The sequence below is a fragment of the Lichenostomus cassidix genome, chromosome 5, assembly GCF_008360975.1.
Source record: "Lichenostomus cassidix isolate B80296 chromosome 5, HeHo_3.0, whole genome shotgun sequence".
NCBI classification, from domain to species: domain Eukaryota; kingdom Metazoa; phylum Chordata; class Aves; order Passeriformes; family Meliphagidae; genus Lichenostomus; species Lichenostomus cassidix.
Genome location: NC_139486.1, coordinates 63,279,345 through 63,297,238, shown reverse-complemented (window position 1 = coordinate 63,297,238; position 17,894 = coordinate 63,279,345). Strand labels below are relative to the sequence as shown.

Below are 17,894 nucleotides of genomic sequence, written 5' to 3'. Positions count from 1 at the left end.
TAGAAGAAAGCCTATCCAATTATTCCCATACACAGGAGATGGAAATTTTCAGCCCTTATTCCTTTATTCTAGTAGGATTTGTGTCCTCATGGCTGAAGATTACTTAACTTACCCTAATCAACAAGAGTAACAAACCTGAGATCATGAAGAAAACTGGATAGCCATGAATCCAGCAAAATGAATCATTTCAGAGAGGTTTTCTTACCCAGCAGTGCAATAAACGTAAAGATTCCTGGTCTGTCTCCACAGAGCCTCACCCAAGGAGCGCCTCAGCTCTCAGGGTGAAGACTAAAGTCATCATGAGTGTTGTTCCAAGCCCTGCTCCACTGCCACCTCCTACTTTGTGATGAGTCATAGAGTCCTGGAATGGTTTGTGCTCAAAGAGACCTTATGGATCATCCCATTCCACCTCCTGCCATGTGCAGGGACACCTTTCCTTAGGCCAGGTTGCTCCAAACCCCATCCAACCCGGCCTGGAACACTTCCAGGGATGGGGCAGCCACAGCTTCTCTGGGCATCCTGTGCCAGGGCCTCACCCTCACAGGGAAGAATTTCTTTTCAGTGTTCCACCTAAATCTGCCCTTTTATAGTTTGGAGCCATTCCCCTTGTCCACCAACTCCAGTTCCTGGTGAGTGGTAGCCCTGGGCATGCTGGGGTCACCTTTGGCCATCATGGTGCCACCTTGGGGACCTCCTATGGCCTCTCCCTGAGGATCCCCTCCAGGTTCCCCTCCTGTGACACCTTCTTGCCCTGCAAGACACAAAATTTATCCGCTGACACCTGACCCTAAACCCAAGCACAGCACCTCACCCCTTCAGGGCTGTCCCAAGCCTCAACAGTGGCCCTTTATGACAACACCGTTAGTGATGTCACAGCAGCCACGGGACATGGGCCACGTCACAAAAGCAGGACAGGGGGCACAGAACCGCAATCCCATGGTGAGACCCGTGGGATGCAAACACCACTATTCCAGCCCCACCACGGCCCCGCAGTTGAGGTGCGGGACAGCCCTGGAGGGACGAGGAGCTGTGGGATTTTGGGGAGAGGTACCTGCACTGTGTGCTTCTTGCAGGGCAAGATGTCATCGAGGGAGGACACTCCAGAGCTGGGCACCTCTGCTGCCAATGCCAGCCAGGTGGCCCCTACCACACCGCAGGACAACAACCGGGAGAACGCCGTGTGCCCGGAGTGCCGGGACATCAGTACAGTGTGCTCCAGCTCGTGCCGGCACTGCTTCTGCCACCTGTGCCTGTGGGACTGGACCCTGAGCGAGGCCGTGTGCCCGCGCTGCCAGCGGCCCACGCGCCACCCCTACCCCCAGCACGTGGCACTGTACCATGAGGTGCAGGACCGCGTGTACAACGGCAAGAGGAGATGGCGCGGCCACTCCGCACAGCAGCTGCGGAGCTGCTCCAGACACTTTGTACGCTTCGGGCCCCGTGAGAGGAGGCAAAGGACATCCGTGAGGTGGGCCCATGATGGCCGCTGGCGGTCTCAGCACGGCCGAGGCAGCGACTCCCCAAGGAGGAGGAGGCGGCAGCGGAGAAGGGCTTGGGAGGACACACCTGGAGAGGGACGAGCTCCAAGGTTTGAATGGGACGTCCCGGCCTCCTCCCGGCCTCCGACACGGCGTGGGTTCCGCAGATCATGGAGCCAGCAGGAGCGGCCATGGGGCCACAGCAGAGGGAGCAGGGGCAGGCGGCGTTCCCATGGCCGGAATGGGTGGCAGGGCAGGTCCTCCAGGAGAGGCCAGGATTCCCAGCCTGGCTCCCATGACCGCTCCACAGGGCGCAGGCGCTGGAGGAGCTGGAATAATGATGACAGACACACTCCAAGGTCCCGACATGACACCTCCTCAGAGAGCAGTGAGACACATGAGAGGGAAGACTCTGATTCCTCTGGACAACACCATGCCACAAGGAGCCGAACCCGGGGCAGATCCCACAGGAGAGGCCATAACTCCCAGGGAACGGTGCCCCATGACCGCTCCGCAGGGCAGAGGCGCTGGAGGAGCTGGAATGATGATGGCACACACACTCCAAGGTCCCAATATGACACCTCCTCGGGAATAAGTGAGACACACCAGTGGGAAGACTGGGATTCCTCTGGGCAACAGCACGCAACAAGGAGCCAAACTCGGGGCAGGTCCCACAGGAGAGGCCAGGACACTGAGACAAACTCCCAGGAAATGGTGCACCGTGACCACTCCACAAGGCAGAGGCAGTGGAGAAGCTGGAATCCTCACCAGGGACAAGCTCCAGAGTCCCAGCAGGACATCCCAGGCTCCTCAGGGAGGAGCCAGAACTGGAGCAAGAGCCAGAGCCATGCCAGGCACAGGGACACATAGCCCACCCTCCCAAAAAGGGAAATGCCGCACTCAGGCACAGCCTGGGGTGTCCAGCCGGGCTTTGGTGATCTCCTAGGATGGAGCCACCAGATCCCGCCTGGACATCCTGTTCCAGGGCTTGACTCGCTGCAAATAAACAAATGCCACTTGAGCCAGCACTTCCTTTCTTTCCCTTTTTGTTTTTTGCTGTTTCAGGAGCCTCCACAGATATTTTGGAGCATCCCAGGCCCTTGGGTTGCCCTCATGAACCTCATCCTTTCCCTCTCTGAGCTTCCCCCGGCACCATCAAGTGCCTTTGTGGATCAAGGAAGGAGCCCATGGGCTCTTCTGCTCTCCATGCCCTCTCCGCCCTTCCATGGCTGAACCTGATTTGGATTTTTCCTTTGCTTTCCCTTCAGTTTTATCCAGGGAAGCTTTGCTGCAAGAAGCTAGTACCCTTTAGCATTTTTTCAGCAGAGCCACAATTTGGTGCAGGAATATTTTCCCCAGAAAACCAAGGTGTGGCTGATACCATTCAGTGCTGGCGGTGCCCAAGCCCAGCTCCAGGGCCAAAACTTGCCCTGAACTTCCCTCCCAGCTGTCATCCAGCCCCTGTTCCCAAATGCCAGCCTTTGGAATCACCTCACTAACCTGCAATGTCCCAGTAATCTCTAATTCAGGGTATCAGTGTAGCTGATCATCTCCCTACATGTATATTCAGCATGTGGGACTTAGATTTTTGCCTTTGGTGGATGGAAGGAGCCTGGTCAGACTGGATTCCTCTTGCACTGCAAGAAATAATTGGAAAAAAAGCCATAAAATTCAACAAATGGTGAAAAGTAGGAGTGGGGGCACACAGGAGGTGGGTGAGGATCCTCGATGTCCACGTCATGCTCTGGTAGAGCCATTCCTCTGCTTGATCAAGTTTATTTTTCTTCCACAGAAACCTGTTTCAAATAGACCTGGAATTCACCCAATTTCCCAAATATACTCAAAAGCAGGGCTCTTGCTACCAGGGACTCCTGGAAACCACACACAGGCTCAGGTGGGAGAAGCACTGCTCAGCGCAGGAGGTGGCCACACACAGCACAAAAACAATCCTGTTAATTTTTCCCGGGATTTAATTTTTTCATTAAATCTAAAACTTCCCATGAGATATAAGCTGATGTTCATTTATCTCCTGGAAAATCCACCCCCTGCTTCTCTGAGCATGGTGCTAGGGGCCTGGAAATGCTGGATGTGCCCACCTGAACACACGCACACGCACAAACATTTCACCGGGAAAATCCTGGAAAAATGCAGCATTTGGTGTGGATGGATGTTAGCAGCAGAGATGCTGTTTTAGGATAACGACGAGTAAGGGAATTCAAACAATTTCTGCTGAAATAAAAAAACAAAACAAAACAAAAGGATCTTGGAAAAGTGCAAAGAGGCTGGAAGTCGTCTGAGGGCAGAGCGAGCGCCTGTGGCCAGCACTGCCCTCGGAGGTCTCTGTCCCAGAGCTGCCCAGCCTGGATTCAGGAGGTCTTTACAAACACCGGCACCTCGGCCAGGCTGGCGGAGTAATTCCTGAGGGTGGTGCCTCCATCGAACACTCGGGCACTGTTGGTGTCCAGCCAGAGGTGCCCCTCTCCTGGCAGGTAGATATCCCTCCACGTTTGTCCCTTTTCTGTTATTGGAGCAACCAGGACCTGCAGGGAAAAGAAAAAGACAGAAAAAAGAATTTCAGCAGAGGGAGGATTAGCCAGGACATTTGTGTGGAGATGAGGTGGTCGTCAGGATCCTGGAATGGTTTGGGTGGGAAGGGACCTTAAAAAGTAAGAGTTTTGTGAGGAAAGACAAGCCTTTCCAAAAACGAAAAACCCCAAACCCACAAACCCCAGCTGCTTTGGCTTGGATTGGAAAATGCTCAGTTCCAAGCCCTGGTTTGTACTTGTGCAGAGCTAGATTCACGTGAATAATGCAGAATTCTCACCTCATCTCCGATGAGAAACTCATCCTCTATGGTGAATGCGACTGGATCCGTGGGGCTGAGCCACCAGGCAGGACGGAAGATGGGGTATCCCAAACTCTGCCACTCCTCACTGTATTTCAGGAGCAGTGGCACGACAAAGTCTCGGTGCCTCTGGATGCACTGGCGGGTCAGATTCAGGACCTGCAGGTGAATCCGTGAGGAGTCCGACGTCCAGGAAACAGCAAAGCAGGTAGGGAAAAATAAAAATTGAAAAGTAAAACATATATTTCCCTTGGGAAGAGAAATTACTGAATTGGAAGGTCCTGATCAAGTTATGGTGCAAATGGGGTTGGTATTGGATATTAATTGATTTGGATATAAATCCTTTCCTAATACATTTAAATCCATCCATAATGGACATAAATCAATTGGATTTAAATGGCTTTAAATCCATTGGTAATTGTTAAAAATCCACTGGATTTAAATCTATTGATTGTGATATGAATGCATTGGATTTGAATAGATTTAAATCTGTTGTTAATGAATACAAATCCATTTGATTTAAATGTATTTAAATGCATTGATAGTAATTATGAATCCATTTGATTTAAATGTATTTAAATACATTGGTAATAGATATGAATCTATTAGATTTAAATGTATTTAAATCCATTTACATTGGACATAAATCCATTGGATATAAACAGATTTAAATCTATTGATAGTGAATATAAACCCATTTGATTTAAAGGAATTCACATCCATTGATAATGAATATAAACCTGTGGATTTAAATGGATGTACAGCTATTGACAATGGATATTAATAACAGGATTTAAATGGATTTACATCCACTGATAAAGGACCTTAATCACTTTGATTTAAATTCCACTGATAATGCATATGAATCCATTGAATTCAAATACAATTAAAGCCGTTGATAATGGATACAAATCCACTGGCTTTAAATCCACTGGCAGTTGAATCTAAACCCATTGATAATAGGTTTATCCCCATTTCAGTGCAAAGCTGGGGGACAGTGGCCGGTGGGTGACCCCTGCCAGGCCTTCCGTGGCTTTTGGGGGCATTGGCCATGTGAGGATCCCGGTGTCCTCCCGTCTGGAGTGTGGGATACATACCCAGGCGTCGCAGCAGAGCCAGGGCGGGGTCCCAAAGGCCATCACGGGCAGGAATGTCACAATCTGCAGCCACCTCACAAACAGCTCGGGGTCCCCTGGGGTGGCTCCAGCCACAGTCCCTCCTGCAGGAGGATGGGGCTTCAATGGCTCCTGGAAAACCTCAGAGCTCTTTCCAGTGCCTAAAGCACCCCTGGGAGTCAGAGCATCCCTAGGAGCCATTGCTCCAAAAACCTGGCACGGCTTCCCCGGAAATGGCACAAAACCCCAATGCCACAGGCTCACCCAGCCATCCACAAATGCCCGTTTCCTCCAGAGGCTTTTCCCAACTCCTGAAGCTCCCAGGCTGTTGGGACACAATCCCTGGCAGCAAACTCCCCAACTTTCTCTGTGCAGGGGAACCTGCACTCCCATCCTGTTCCCCTGGAACAAGCCAAGGGCTCCAGCACCTCTTTGGGAAGCAAACTCCCATGCTGAGATTGCTCAAGCTTCATATGCTAAGGAAAACAGGCTAAAAATAGAGGCCAAATTGAAATATTGCTCTCAACCCCTATTTCAGGGCTGTTGTTTAGCTCCATTCTCCATGTCTGACACTTCCTGCACAGCCTCTGCACATTCAGGGCATGTTTTAACCACCAGTAACTCCACCAGCTCTGAGAAAAGGGAAAATGGATCCACTTGGCCCTGATGAAAAGTCATTTCTTGCCCTATTATAATGTTTTTATTTCAGGATTTCTTCTGCCATTTTGCTTCAGAGCAGAAATGCAGACTTGGAGCAGAGCTGCTGGAGTTTTAGGAACATCCATTTCCCAGCCAGGAGCCTGGGGATGTGGGTCCTGGCTGTGCCAGGTGGGATTTAGCCCAAGCCAAGCCCTGTAGGGGTGGGCTGTGGTGGAACTCTGGGAAGGGTATCCCCGGAGACCCAGCTGCTGCTGGAGCTACCTGGCAATATTTACAGCATATTCTTTTGGTTTTAATTCCTCACTTTTCCCCCAGTAAAATTCATCCCAATCCAGCCAGCACAACAGAAAACTGGGGAACAAAACACTCCAAGCCTTCCCATAGCACACCTAAGGTGCAAATGTACCTCCAGTGCCCCTCTCTCCTGCAAAAAGGCTGCAAAAATCATTGCAGAGAAGGGAGAAATAGGGAAAAAACAGAAAATCTGTGCTCACCTACTGCATCAGGGATGAAGAAATTGTAGCCCAGGAGGCTGTAGTGCAGCACGGAGGGGATGAGGCCCTTCAGTCCTGCGTGGCTCCAGTCGGAGCGTAGGGGGCTCATCTGGACAAACAGCGGGAGGTGACTGGATCTGCAGAAACAACACAAACCCTTCAAGGTGTTTGGAGGGCTCGCAGGAGCCACAATTCCATGATGCCCAGCTGGGCTGGCAGCCACTGGGGCCAGATTATAGTCCCTGAATGGCTTGGGTGGGAAGGGACCTTAAAGCCCATCCAGTGCCACCCCCTGCCATGGCAGGGACACCTTCCACTATCCCAGGTTGCTCCAAGCCCCATCCAGCCTGGCCTGGAACACTGCCAGGGATGGGGTAGCCACAGCTTCTCTACCAATGTGTCAGGGCCTGAGCACCCTCAGATCCCACAAGGATCATTGACTCCAACATGCTGCCCTAGTCCACTTCCTCACCGCTTCCCTTGGGTGCCAAGAAACATCTCCGAATACCGGGAACATATTCCAAGCACCAGTTCAACCATCCCCCAGCAGCGCTTGTACTCATCAGCTCCAGCAAAGCCTCTCCCTGGTGCCCACCTGCTCCCAGCACTGATGATGGTGCCATTGCCCAGCGTGGCCAGCGCTGCTGCCAGCACCTCGGTGTATCCATCTCCTGCCAGCTCAGCAGGAGCAGGGACATCCTGCTCCAGGAAGGAATTGCCCTCGACTCCCTCGAAGGCCACGTAGGTGGCCCCCAGCGCCTGCCGCAGGTGCCGGGCACGAGCCAGGTACCAGCCCCGTGCCGCCTCGCTGGTGACATTCAGGCGGGCACAGAGCTGCCCCTTCCAGATGGCCAGCAGTGGGATCTGCGGAGGAGGACGGAGATCCCTGTCAGATCCATAGAATATCCTGCTGATTCCGGGGTGCAAGGCTGGGGGATGCCGTTGCTGCCCCTATCCCACCCTTCACTGTCACGGTGCAGCGCATCAAGATGTAAACCCTCCCTCAACCCCCCAAAAATCCCCGAGCTGGTGGTGAAGTGGCTGATCATTAAACTGACCACAAATTGAATTGAGGGATTTTCTGAACGCCGGTAACTTTTCTCGGAAGTGGAAATGAGAAAGCTACTTTCATAGGAACAAGGAGAGACATTGCTTCCCCCGGCACTGCTGTGCCCCAGCAGAGTGGGATCAGGCTGTGTCCCTTGATAAATAATAAACCCGAGTGGGCTTAATTTTGGTTTTGGGGCTGAGGGGATCCCATACCGAGCTGCCCCCGGGTCGGGGCCGGCGGCTGAGCCAGTATCCCGCGGCCTCGCCGCCGCGCAGGGAGCGCAGGAAGAGTGGGGAGGTGACCCCGGCGTACGGGGACAGCGTGATGGAGAGCTCCAGAGGTTCCACCAGTGCCGGGGCCTGCCTCTTCCTGCCCTCTGAGGGCACGAGGTCCTGCGGGAGGGAAGGCCGGGAGTGAGGGGTTTCTGGGAGAGGGAACCCACGCTCCCGGTGTGCCCGGAGGGCGGTGGGACCGTACCGCGGCGGCAAGGATGGCGGTGCCGCGCTCCCCCAGCGCCACGATGCCCTCCTGAAGGCGATGCCGCCTCAGCCTCCTCACCAGCGCCCTCAGGCCTCGCCTGATCCTGGCGGCAGAACCCTCCGGGCCATGGTACCGCCAGATCGGAGTCCTGCAGGGTGGGAAATTCCTCGTGAGATGCTTGGAACGGCGAGCGGGATGCTCGGAAGGGTTCCCACTGCTTGGGGAAGGGGCCCTCACCCCAGGAGTGCAGTGTCCGGCAGTGTCCGAGCTGCTCCAGCTGGAGTGCCGGCTGTGTGCCTCCGGGCAGCCGCCACGTCGGCGCTGACGCAGAGCTGGTAGTGCAGGGGCTCTGCTCGGCCTGCCGGCGTCTCCAGGCAGAACTGCCGGTGGCTCTCCAGGGACAGGAGCAGGGGCACCTCGGGAGCCATGGTCACTGTCACTCCTGCAGGGAGAAAAGGGGGAAAACGGTGTCTCAGCAAGGGCCTGGCTGCTCCCAGTCCTGGGAGCCACGGGGATGCGCGGGCAGGGCCTGACTGGTGCCAAGGCCTCCTGGGTTGATCCCACCACAGATCCAACCATGCCAACCATCCCCACCCTCCTCCTGCTATTCCCATGTGGTCTCCAAAATGCCTTTCATTTGGAGAAATGGATTTCTCCCTTTCCTGGCCTTTTTGCTTGGCATTCAGCAGCCTCAGCAGTGCAAGGCAACTGCAGGTCATTGGATTAATTTGGAGTAAGACTTGAAGTTTGGTGTTCTGCAGAATAATCCAAATATCCCCTGAAAAATGACACCAGCAGCTGAACTCCAGCCCGAATCCAGCATCCCACAGCAGCATCAGGGAGCCATGAAGCCACTCTGGTGGAGCTGGGGATGCTGCAATGGGCACAGACCTGGGCTTAAATACCAACCAGGCACACTGAGAGCATGGGGTGTCCCTGGGGTGACTTGGGCCACCCCATCCTCAGGCACTCAGGTTCGGTATCATGGCCTTTCCCACAGGGATGAGGCAGCATGGGATCCATCCTGTGTTCCCTGCTGCCACTACCTTTGTGGGATATTTTATTCCCGAAGGCATCTATGCTGCTCTTAAACCAGCTGCTCTAGAGGAGGGGAGGGGGGCGGGGAAGCACAGGGATTGAAGCTGTCAGACCCTGGACAGGGAAGGAGGTGATTACCTGTGGATCCTAAGAAGTACCTCTCCAGGACAGGCCCAAAGCCATCAGGGTTTGTGCCAAGGTTGCTGCTGACCAAGGGCTGTGTGGGGCTCTCGGCATCATTGAGGGGCCAGCGCTGGGCAAGGATGCTCGGCCCTCCATACCAGGACACATTGGCCATGGAAAAACAATCCTGCAGCCAAGAAAACATCATCAAAGAGTGAGGAATACTCAGGGGGAGCAGGAAGGCCAGGCTGGATGGGGCTGGGAGCAAAGCTTGACAGTGGAAGGTGTCCCTTTTACAGCGTAAAATTATGGTTCATATTAAAACAAAGGACATGCAAGATGTGCTTTCAAAAGGCTGCCAGTTTTTGCTGGAGGCGCCTGAATAAAGTCAAACTGCCACGACAATCACACTTCTGCACCCTGTCATGGTTATCAAACACCTCTGATTCACAGGTGAAAAGATGCTGCAAAGGTTTGAGTGAAGGGACTCTGCAGGTGTGAGTGGCTGTGGGACAGGAGTGACAACAGAGAGAAATTCAAGGAAACAGCTTTTACTTGTAGTGAGGGCACTTTCAGAAGCCCAGCTGGAAAATCTGTGTAATTTTGGTTTGTTGGTTTGTTGTGGTTTTTTTTGTTTGGTCAGGTTTTTTATTTGGTTGGCATTTTTCGTTTGGTGGTTTTTTCCTCTGGTGTTTTTTTTTTTCTTCTCTGTCTTACTTGAAAACACATTAACATCTAGAGTTATTTTCTGGGGTGAATCTTCAAGTGCTGCTGCCCCCACCTGAGCACTCACAGAGAGCTTTTAGTCCCATCCTGAGCCCTCATCCTTGATGGCACCACAGCGTCCCCAGGGTGACACGTCCTCTCTCCCAAGGCACAGCTTCCCTCTTCCCTGAGGGCTGATAAACAAGAATTTCCCTCAAGAGTCTCAGTTTGGAGACTTGGGTCCTTTGTTATAGGGCCTGACAGGGCCCTGGGCTGGGGGATATCCCCATTCTTGACCCGCCTCCTGCCAGAAACCATCAGTTTTCACTTCAAAGCCTCTCAAACGTTCCCCTTTCTGCCAAATCGAGGGATCAGCAGGACTTAGCGTCCTCGTGACTTCCCAGGTGGGATGGGCTTCCCCAAAAGCCCGGAGATTTGGGGCCGTGGAGGGGGGCTGGGGTGGGCAGAGGGGATCCGGAGACCCCCCCACTCAACCTACCCCATGTTTATTGCCAATCCCAAGGCTTCGGAGCCTGCTGGAGTCCTGAGCTCGGGGGCACAGAGAGGTTAAGTCTCTCCAAGGGGTGGGGAGAGGAGATGTAAATTATTAAAGTGGAAACCCTGGAGGCTCGGAATAGCTGTACCAGGTGTCAGCTGAACTCGTTACACCAGCTGGGAAAGAGGGGAAAACAGCCTGTTCTTAACTCAGATTTCGCTGGATTATATTTTCCAATGGATTTTTAAAAAAAAAAAAGTGGGGGAAAGCCTTTTCTGTCTCATCCTCTCAAATGCCTCACACTGATGTCAGTGGAGGAGACGTAGCCCCACACTCAGGGTTTGCACTCAGGCAACACCTTCCACCTGCCCCAAACGGTGTCAACAGGTGATTTGTGGCGAAAGGGGGACAATCCTCCATCCCAGAGAATCCCGTCCCACTTCCCTCCCTGTTCTGAGGGCTCCCCACAACTGCACACCCCCCTCTGACAGTGTTTCTGCTTTCCCTCCTAAGGCTCCTTCCCAGAGTCTGCTTTTATTTAACTGAGGGAGAACACAGGGAATGATACCAAAAATAAAGCCCCCATTAAATGTTTGCAGCAGCGGACACGGATTATTCCCATCCCACGGGAGCTGCCCCATTGTGTCTGTGTTGGAAGAGACCTTCCCGAGGCTCTCGCCAGCATTGTCATCTCCAGTAGTTATTTACTCTGTCTCCATATAAACACGGCTCTCCCACCCCGGGGTCACCAACGTGGCACCACCACGGGATTTCGGGGCTCAGCTTCAGGGCGCGACGCTTACTAAAGGTTTTTCCCACCCGGCACCTTCTGGCTGCGGAAGACAGGGAGCCACAACCACGGTGCGACCCCATAACCGAGCCGGGGCATCGCAGTCAGGCCAGACCCTCCCCGGTTGGACCCCAAAGGATCTGGAGCCGGACAGGGGGGTTCCCGTTACCTTCAGGGTCACGTCGGGGCGCAGCGGGGTCCAGCGCACGCCGTAGCACTCGGTGCCGGGCGCTGCCAGCGGCTCCAGGGAGAGCCGGAGCTCGGCGTCCTCCTCCCAGGAATAGCAGAACTGGCCGCCGTCGTGCCAGCAGCGGTCCCGGGGTGGCGGGGGCTCGGTGGCCGGCACGCTGCCCACTGCGATGGCCAGCACTGGCCGGCCAGCCGGCAGCGCCCGCAGCAGCAGCGCCCCGCGGCCTCTCTCCCACAGCATCCCGGCGTGCCGACCCCGCAGCACCCACTCCTCCGGGGGCTGCTCCAGCGCCTGCCACGAGATGATGCCGATGGTCATGGCGAAGAAGACGGCCACGCCGAAGCAGCCCACGGCGCCTTTCCAGGGCTCCGTCATCTCCCTGAGGCCCAAGGTCCAGTTGGACTCCGGGATTTGGCCAGTGTGGCGGGAGAGGGGCATGGTGCGATCGCAGGGACGCCGTGGCTCCGCTTCTCTCCCTTCCTGCGGCAGCACGAGAAAGAAAACCCTCTGGGATAGCTCCAAAAGATCCTTTGGGATAGCTCCAAAAGCGTGCACAAAAAATAAATTAAAATTTAAAAATGGTTTAAAAGAAGGAAAGCTGCACTGTTCTCCCCGCACTTATCCCAAGGTAAGAGGAGTCCCTTCCGCAGCCTCCTCCACGGCAAATCCCACTGCTGGGCTCGGTGACGGGGGCTCAGCCCCTTGGCACGGCCAGCAGCACCCAGTGACACCGAGGAGGAGGAGGACACACGTGGCCCGGAGCCCGGGAGGGAGACGGGGCCATGGACAATGGGAACTGGGGCTGTGCTCCAGCCTCCACTGCTCCGTGGGGTTTGGCATCACTTCCCTGCTCGGTTTGGAAGCAGCAGCAAATAGCCAGGGGTGCAGGAAAGCATCCCAGGGTGGGTAGAGAAAGGAGGGGATGCATCTTTTCCTGTCTCCTCTCTTTCTTCCCTGGAAAAGCGTCTGGATTATGCACAGAGCAAAGCCGCCTGTGGGCAGGGTCTGGGCGCTGGTGATCCCGAGGGAGCTGCTGCTCTGCCAGGTGAGGGGCCACCTGTGGTGACATCCTCATGGGGTGGCACGGGCTTGCCCGTGCATCCTAGGCCTCATCCCGCTGTCCCATGGCAGGTTGGGAATGGGGCCGCCTGCCCTGGCACAGGACACCCAGCCCTACACACCCAGGCACCCCCTTACCTAAAAGCAGGTTCCAAGATGACCTAAAAGCAGGTTCCAAGATGCTGTTGCAGCCACCGAAGCGTCCTCAATGTTTTTCCCAGTGGTTTTCCCGCCAGCAGCAGGTTTTCCTCTTCTTTCCCAGGGCAGTTTTCCCTCCCGGCCACATCCGAGACCTGTGGAGCCGAAGGAACTTGATCCAGACTAACCCAGGAGCGTTACTTAAGCCAAGCTCCCTCCCTCCCTCCTTCCCCTGCTCTCTCCCTCCCCTGCAGCCTGCACGTAGCCACAGGTGGCTGCATCCCCAACAGGGGCAGGATGTTCAGAATATTAATTTTTAAAGGCTTTTCTCTATAGAGGAATAATTTTAAAGGGATTTTTTGCCAGTTTACTGAGGTGGCTCTGGTTAAACCCACACATGGAGCCCTGGAAGTGCTGAGCCTTCTTGTTCTCCCGATTTGGCTTTTGTTGTTGTTTTTATTCAATTTTGGGGGATTTTATACCTGTTCCTACTTCACATGAGCCACTGGACCTCCCTTAGATCAACTCCAGGGCTGCCACAATGGGTGCTGCAGCTAAGGGTGTTACCTGCACCCAAAAGCATAGGGAAGCCACTTCCCAGGACACTTGCAAAAACTCTGGAAATCTGGGATTTCCATTGACTTTTCCATGCCCCAGTTCCCATTCACACTCATCTCACCCTGTTTACAGGTGATCAGGGAAGACCTGGATTTTCCAAGCAATATTACAACCTGTTGGCTGCCAAGATATAAAAAACTTGGGATTTAAAAGCGTTTCCCCATCTTGCATCCAGGCAAAACCTCAGCAATCCCAAGCCCTGAAACCCAAGGCCAAAGCTCTGCTCACCCCAGACATTGCTCTTCAGAGAGTCCTAGGACAGCCAAATTCACCAGGAAAATTCTCATCTGTGGCCCAAATAAGCGCCTGGAGGGACCTTTCCTCTCCAGAATTAATTTTTCTTTGCAGCTGGGGAATATCCAGTGTTAGATGGAGGGAAAAATCCCCCAGGTGGCTGAGGATCCCCTGGGAACACAGTTAGGAGAGGTTATAGCAAAGCTGTGGGGGATGGACCCATGGGACCCCAAAACTAGGTAAAATCAAGGGAAAAACTAAAACAAAAAAAGCAGGAAGAAGGGGTGTTCCTTCCACCAGGGATGTTACAGGCACTCGAGGAGATCAACACTCCCCACACCTGGAAAAGGGGAACAAGTAGAAGTGAATAAACCCTGTGGTGGTTCGGGGCTGTTCACCCACAGCATCAGCTGATGGAATCACTGTGTGGGATTTGCCACCTTTTTTTGAGGCTTTATAGATCCACATGCCCCAGGGAGACATTGGTTTGGCTGCAAAATCTACAGAAACAGTGCAGAGGAGAGGAAAAAGGTCATCTTTGGGATGATCTGGGATCCTGGTACACTGGGAAGGTTTAATCCTTCATCCAGGAGGGAAAGGGATGTTGCAGCAGCAGCCAAAACCCACAAAAGCTGCACAGGGATTGACAATGCCCTGCTCCTCACCCCAAAATGGGCTGGGAGGAGTGACTGGTGGAGTTGTTTGACTGCAGCAGCTGAAGGCAAAGCTCTGTCACATGGCACAGGATTAAATCCCATCCATGGAACGGCAGAGGGGCCCCCAAAGTGGGATTAGAGAAACCCCAGGATGCAGTGGGATAAGCAGAGACAGGGGGCCATACCTAGGAGGGATAGCAGGGAAAAGGGACGGGTTTGAAAACCTTTTCTTAAAAAGTAGCTCGAATCCCGGACAAAAGTCCTGCTGGAGCTTTCAACCACTCAATATTTGGCCAGGTTTGGGCCCTCCCAGCTCTGCACATGGCCTGGGGGTTTGGGCTAAGCTGTCTCCTACCCCCCCAGAACTGGTTTTTGGGAGGAGGAATGGTTCCATGAGTTTTCCTGCCCATCACAAATCTCAGCATGAACTGGCTCTCATGAGCAGAATGAAACCTCCCTTCATCTTCCTCCCACTTCCAAGAAAAACCACTTAGCCTTGACCGGTCACAGGGAAAAAAACATTTTGGGGTGGCTCCTTGGATTCCAGGAGGGTGTCCTGCCCCTCTGCTTCCAGAGATTTTTTAAAAAACTTTTTAAAAATCTCCTCTTCTACAAAATGGAACATCTTTTCCCTCTTCCTGACTTTTCGGGGTTGAAAAGACCTTGAGGTTCCTTTTCTATATCCAGTGGGGCTTTCCAAGCTCCAAAGTTGCTCCAAAGGGCTTGGAGCAACCTGTTCTAGTGCAAGGTGTCCCTGCCCATGGCAGGGAGTTGGAACTGGACAGGCTTTGAGGCCCATTCCAGCCCAAGCCATTCCAGGATTCTGGGATTTGCCAACCCTCGAGGTGCACTGTGCTCTGTGGGATGTGGCACCTATGGGTGGACAGTGCCCAGGGAAGGGATGGAATGGGAGGCTGGAATCACATTGAACTCATCAGCATCCATAAGAAGAGCATGGGAATCCAAGCTTTTTGGTGAAACAGGGACTAAGGGTTGTTCCCACTGGGATTTAGGATCAATGGCCCCTAAGAGAGGCTTCCATCACCACATAGCCTGCGGATCACACTCCTTTACAGAGTCCTGTCATCACTTTTCAAGCTGGCTGGAAAAAGGGGGAGCGCAGAGAGCCACAGGGATTTTCCACTTTTGTGGGGCTGCATTTGGGACAGCCCAGCCCTTTCCATCAATATTTTCCTACAGCCTTAAAGCACCAGTAATTACAGCCGCAGTTTCCCAGCAGTGCGGCCAGACCCTCCTGGGGTTTCTGGTCTGGGGTTTCTTAAATATTATTATTTAAAAAAAAATACAGGAAAGCTGTATGGGTTGGCCGAGAGCAAAGAAAAACTGGTGAGAGCAGCAAAGTGCCTCCAGGACTTGGCATTTCTCCTCCATTTTCTCCAGTGTGGAGCAGCCTCATCCCAAAACTCTCCGTGAGGGGGTAGATCCTACAGTAACTCAAAACCATACACCAAACTCCCATTTTTATCCATGTATCCATGATATCTGTAAGCTGGGAGACGCAGTGATGAACCAGAGTGGATTCCCTGAAGCTGGCAGCATGGATGGACATGAATATCCCACCCTCCTGTGCTCCCGGAGCTTATCTAAAGGGAGAAGATCCCTTCAGTATCCATTCCGGGAATAAACCAGCCAATGTGCTGTGGTGGGTGTTCTCCTTTGGTTTTCCTTCCCCTTGCAGTTCCCAGCCTTGCCTTTCAGGGCCAGCAAAAGCCTTTGGCTGGGCTGGAATTCTCTGTGCCTTAGGGAGCCTTGAGCTCCTTGTTGGAGCTGAGCTATTGCTCAGTTTAAAAGAAAAGAAGGAAAAAACAAAAAAGGATTATATGGCTCCTAAACCCCCAAATCTTGGCCTGGATTTCCTCCTGGAAAGCAATCCCAGATTTCCATGAACTCTATAACTATTTATGAAGCAATAAACGAGCAGCAGGGCTTGCATTGACAATGTGGCCTCATAAACAGTCCTTGGAAGCAGCCATTGTCCCATCCCATCCTAACTGTGTCCCCCTGTCGCTGTTGAGCCGCTAGCAGAGAAAAAGACACGAGTTCTCAGTGTGACAAGAAAGAAGAAGTTTATTATTTTGATTTCAATATATATAGACTTTTCAGAGGTCGCCCAGATTGGTCAGTCAGAAACGTCCCCCTAGGCCTGATTGGCCAGGCCTGAACTGTCCAAATCTCGAGACACTGTTTCAAAACATCCAAACTTTATCTTTGTTTATAAAACACAGAGGGGTGTTCTCACGGGAAAGACCTGTGCTAACCACACAATATTTCCTAAAATTGCTAATCTGGGGAGAGAGGAGCTCACTGTGCTGAGGAAAACCCCTTCATGGGGCACTCAACGCCCTGCACCCCAAACCCATCCCAGGTACCTCAAATCCAGGGAATGTTGCAGCACCCAGACACCCTCAATGTTCCTGCTCCGAGCTCAAATCCCTCAGAGTGGGGGTGAGAGTGCTGATTTTGGGTCTCCAAAGACACCACCTGCTTGGAAAGGGCTGGTGGCAATTCTGCTCTCCCTATTGCTCCCAGGAACGGGGCTGTGGCGAGGCCAGATCCATGTGCTGCTCCTCCAGGAGAAGCCTTCCAAAAGCCCCAAACCTTTATTTTTTCAATTAAAACAAGGCACAGCTGATGATAAAAGCTGTGACTGCAAAGAGAGAGCAGCTGCACCCCATGGTTTGGGTTTTCCAGCAAAGCCCTGGGCAGAGGGGACAAAGGGGGACCATCGGGGGCCTTGGCATACCAGGGAGCTGCTGGGGGTGAGCACAGCCAGGGAGCTCTTGGAAAGGACCTTCCTGCTTCAGCTGCCTCTCCCAAGCTTCCCAGAAATCTGGTGAGCAGATTTGCAGCCCGCCTGCTGCCAAATTCAATCCCTGCCCTGGAGATGCCGTTTGGATGATGAGACCGAAATCCTTCGGTTTCTCTCTGTGGAGCTGAACCCCTGCAGGCTGGAGAGGTGCAGGACAACCTTCAGGATAGCCACCTGTCCCCAGGGAGGTGGCACTGCCAGCTACACACAGGAACATCCAGGGGATCAGCACGGGATACCCCAGCTCCATCCATCCCTCTTGCCTCGGGGAGCTGCAGGCTCTGCTCTGAATAAGGCACAGACCTTCCTCTTCCTCCTCATCTCCTTCCTCTTCTTTTTCTTCCTGTTTTTGTTCTTTCTCCTCCCTCCTCCTCCTTCCTTGCTCAACCCCTGCAGACCCCTCACCACGGGAATTTTGGATTCATGGGGTTGCCCCAGTGCACCCCCCACAATGTCCCCCAGCATTCCCCCCCAAACATCTCCCCACCCCCATGGATCCTGCCTCCTCAAGAGCTTCCTTTATAAGGGAGAGGAAACTGCCCTTGGAGAGCCATTAGAGGCTCCCAGTAATTAGCAATTACCAGTCCTGAAGAGCTGCCCCTGCCTCTCCTAATGAGGTTTGGTGCTAATTATAGCAGGCAGGGCCAGGAGCTCTGGTGAGGGACCACAGCAGCAACCACACAGAGCCTTCTGGATTCCTGGGGATATAAAAAAGGACTGAGGTTACTCCAGGACAGCGATCCCGGCCATGCCGAGTGCTCCTCCATTGCCAGCAGCACTGGGGATGCTGTTCCAGAACTGGCCTGGCTTCCTGCTCACGAGCTGCTCCTGTCTCATCCATCACTTGGAATAATTCCCTCTGAATATTGCGGGATTCCACCACGCCCGGCTCAA

General features: G+C 53.4%; 2 protein-coding genes across 5 annotated transcripts; one reads left to right on the top strand and one right to left on the bottom strand.

Annotated features, from left to right (window-relative positions):
- Positions 1–887: 887 nt before the first annotated feature.
- Positions 888–1,925, top strand: LOC146437118 (uncharacterized). The gene is made up of 3 exons (XM_085063626.1): positions 888–939; positions 1,074–1,588; positions 1,789–1,925. Exons 1-3 carry the CDS (start codon positions 889–891, stop codon positions 1,814–1,816), a joined length of 594 nt encoding a protein of 197 aa, XP_084919752.1. The 5' UTR covers position 888; the 3' UTR covers positions 1,817–1,925.
- Positions 1,926–2,730: 805 nt separating this feature from the next.
- LOC146437117 (SITS-binding protein-like) lies at positions 2,731–17,412 on the bottom strand. 4 transcript variants are annotated; one of them, XM_085063616.1, is made up of 12 exons: positions 16,561–17,412; positions 12,663–12,817; positions 11,445–11,945; positions 9,300–9,471; positions 8,361–8,565; positions 8,121–8,271; positions 7,856–8,035; positions 7,188–7,456; positions 6,593–6,729; positions 5,421–5,542; positions 4,303–4,482; positions 2,731–4,018 (listed from the first exon to the last, which is right to left on the bottom strand). In XM_085063616.1, exons 3-12 carry the CDS (start codon positions 11,901–11,903, stop codon positions 3,845–3,847), a joined length of 2,049 nt encoding a protein of 682 aa, XP_084919742.1. In that variant the 5' UTR covers positions 11,904–11,945; positions 12,663–12,817; positions 16,561–17,412; the 3' UTR covers positions 2,731–3,844. The 4 variants fall into 4 exon arrangements, 3 of the variants coding, with proteins under 3 accessions (XP_084919742.1, XP_084919741.1, XP_084919743.1); XM_085063615.1 differs by lacking the exon at positions 16,561–17,412 and adding an exon at positions 13,509–16,162; XM_085063617.1 differs by lacking the exon at positions 16,561–17,412 and having other exon boundaries at positions 12,663–12,840.
- Between the last annotated feature and the right edge of the window lie 482 nt (positions 17,413–17,894).

Bases quoted from the DNA above. Each gene is read 5' to 3' on its own strand.
- LOC146437118 (XM_085063626.1), top strand. From the start codon at position 889: ATGGGCCACGTCACAAAAGCAGGACAGGGGGCACAGAACCGCAATCCC. The intron at 940-1,073 runs GTGAGACCCGTG...TGCTTCTTGCAG, and splicing joins CACAGAACCGCAATCCCATG to GGCAAGATGTCATCGAGGGA. The intron at 1,589-1,788 runs GTTTGAATGGGA...ACCGCTCCACAG, and splicing joins GGAGAGGGACGAGCTCCAAG to GGCGCAGGCGCTGGAGGAGC.
- LOC146437117 (XM_085063616.1), bottom strand. From the start codon at position 11,903: ATGCCCCTCTCCCGCCACACTGGCCAAATCCCGGAGTCCAACTGGACC. The intron at 7,457-7,855 runs GTATGGGATCCC...CCTCCTCCGCAG, and splicing joins CCCGACCCGGGGGCAGCTCG to ATCCCACTGCTGGCCATCTG. The intron at 6,730-7,187 runs GTGGGCACCAGG...TTGTTTCTGCAG, and splicing joins ATCATCAGTGCTGGGAGCAG to ATCCAGTCACCTCCCGCTGT.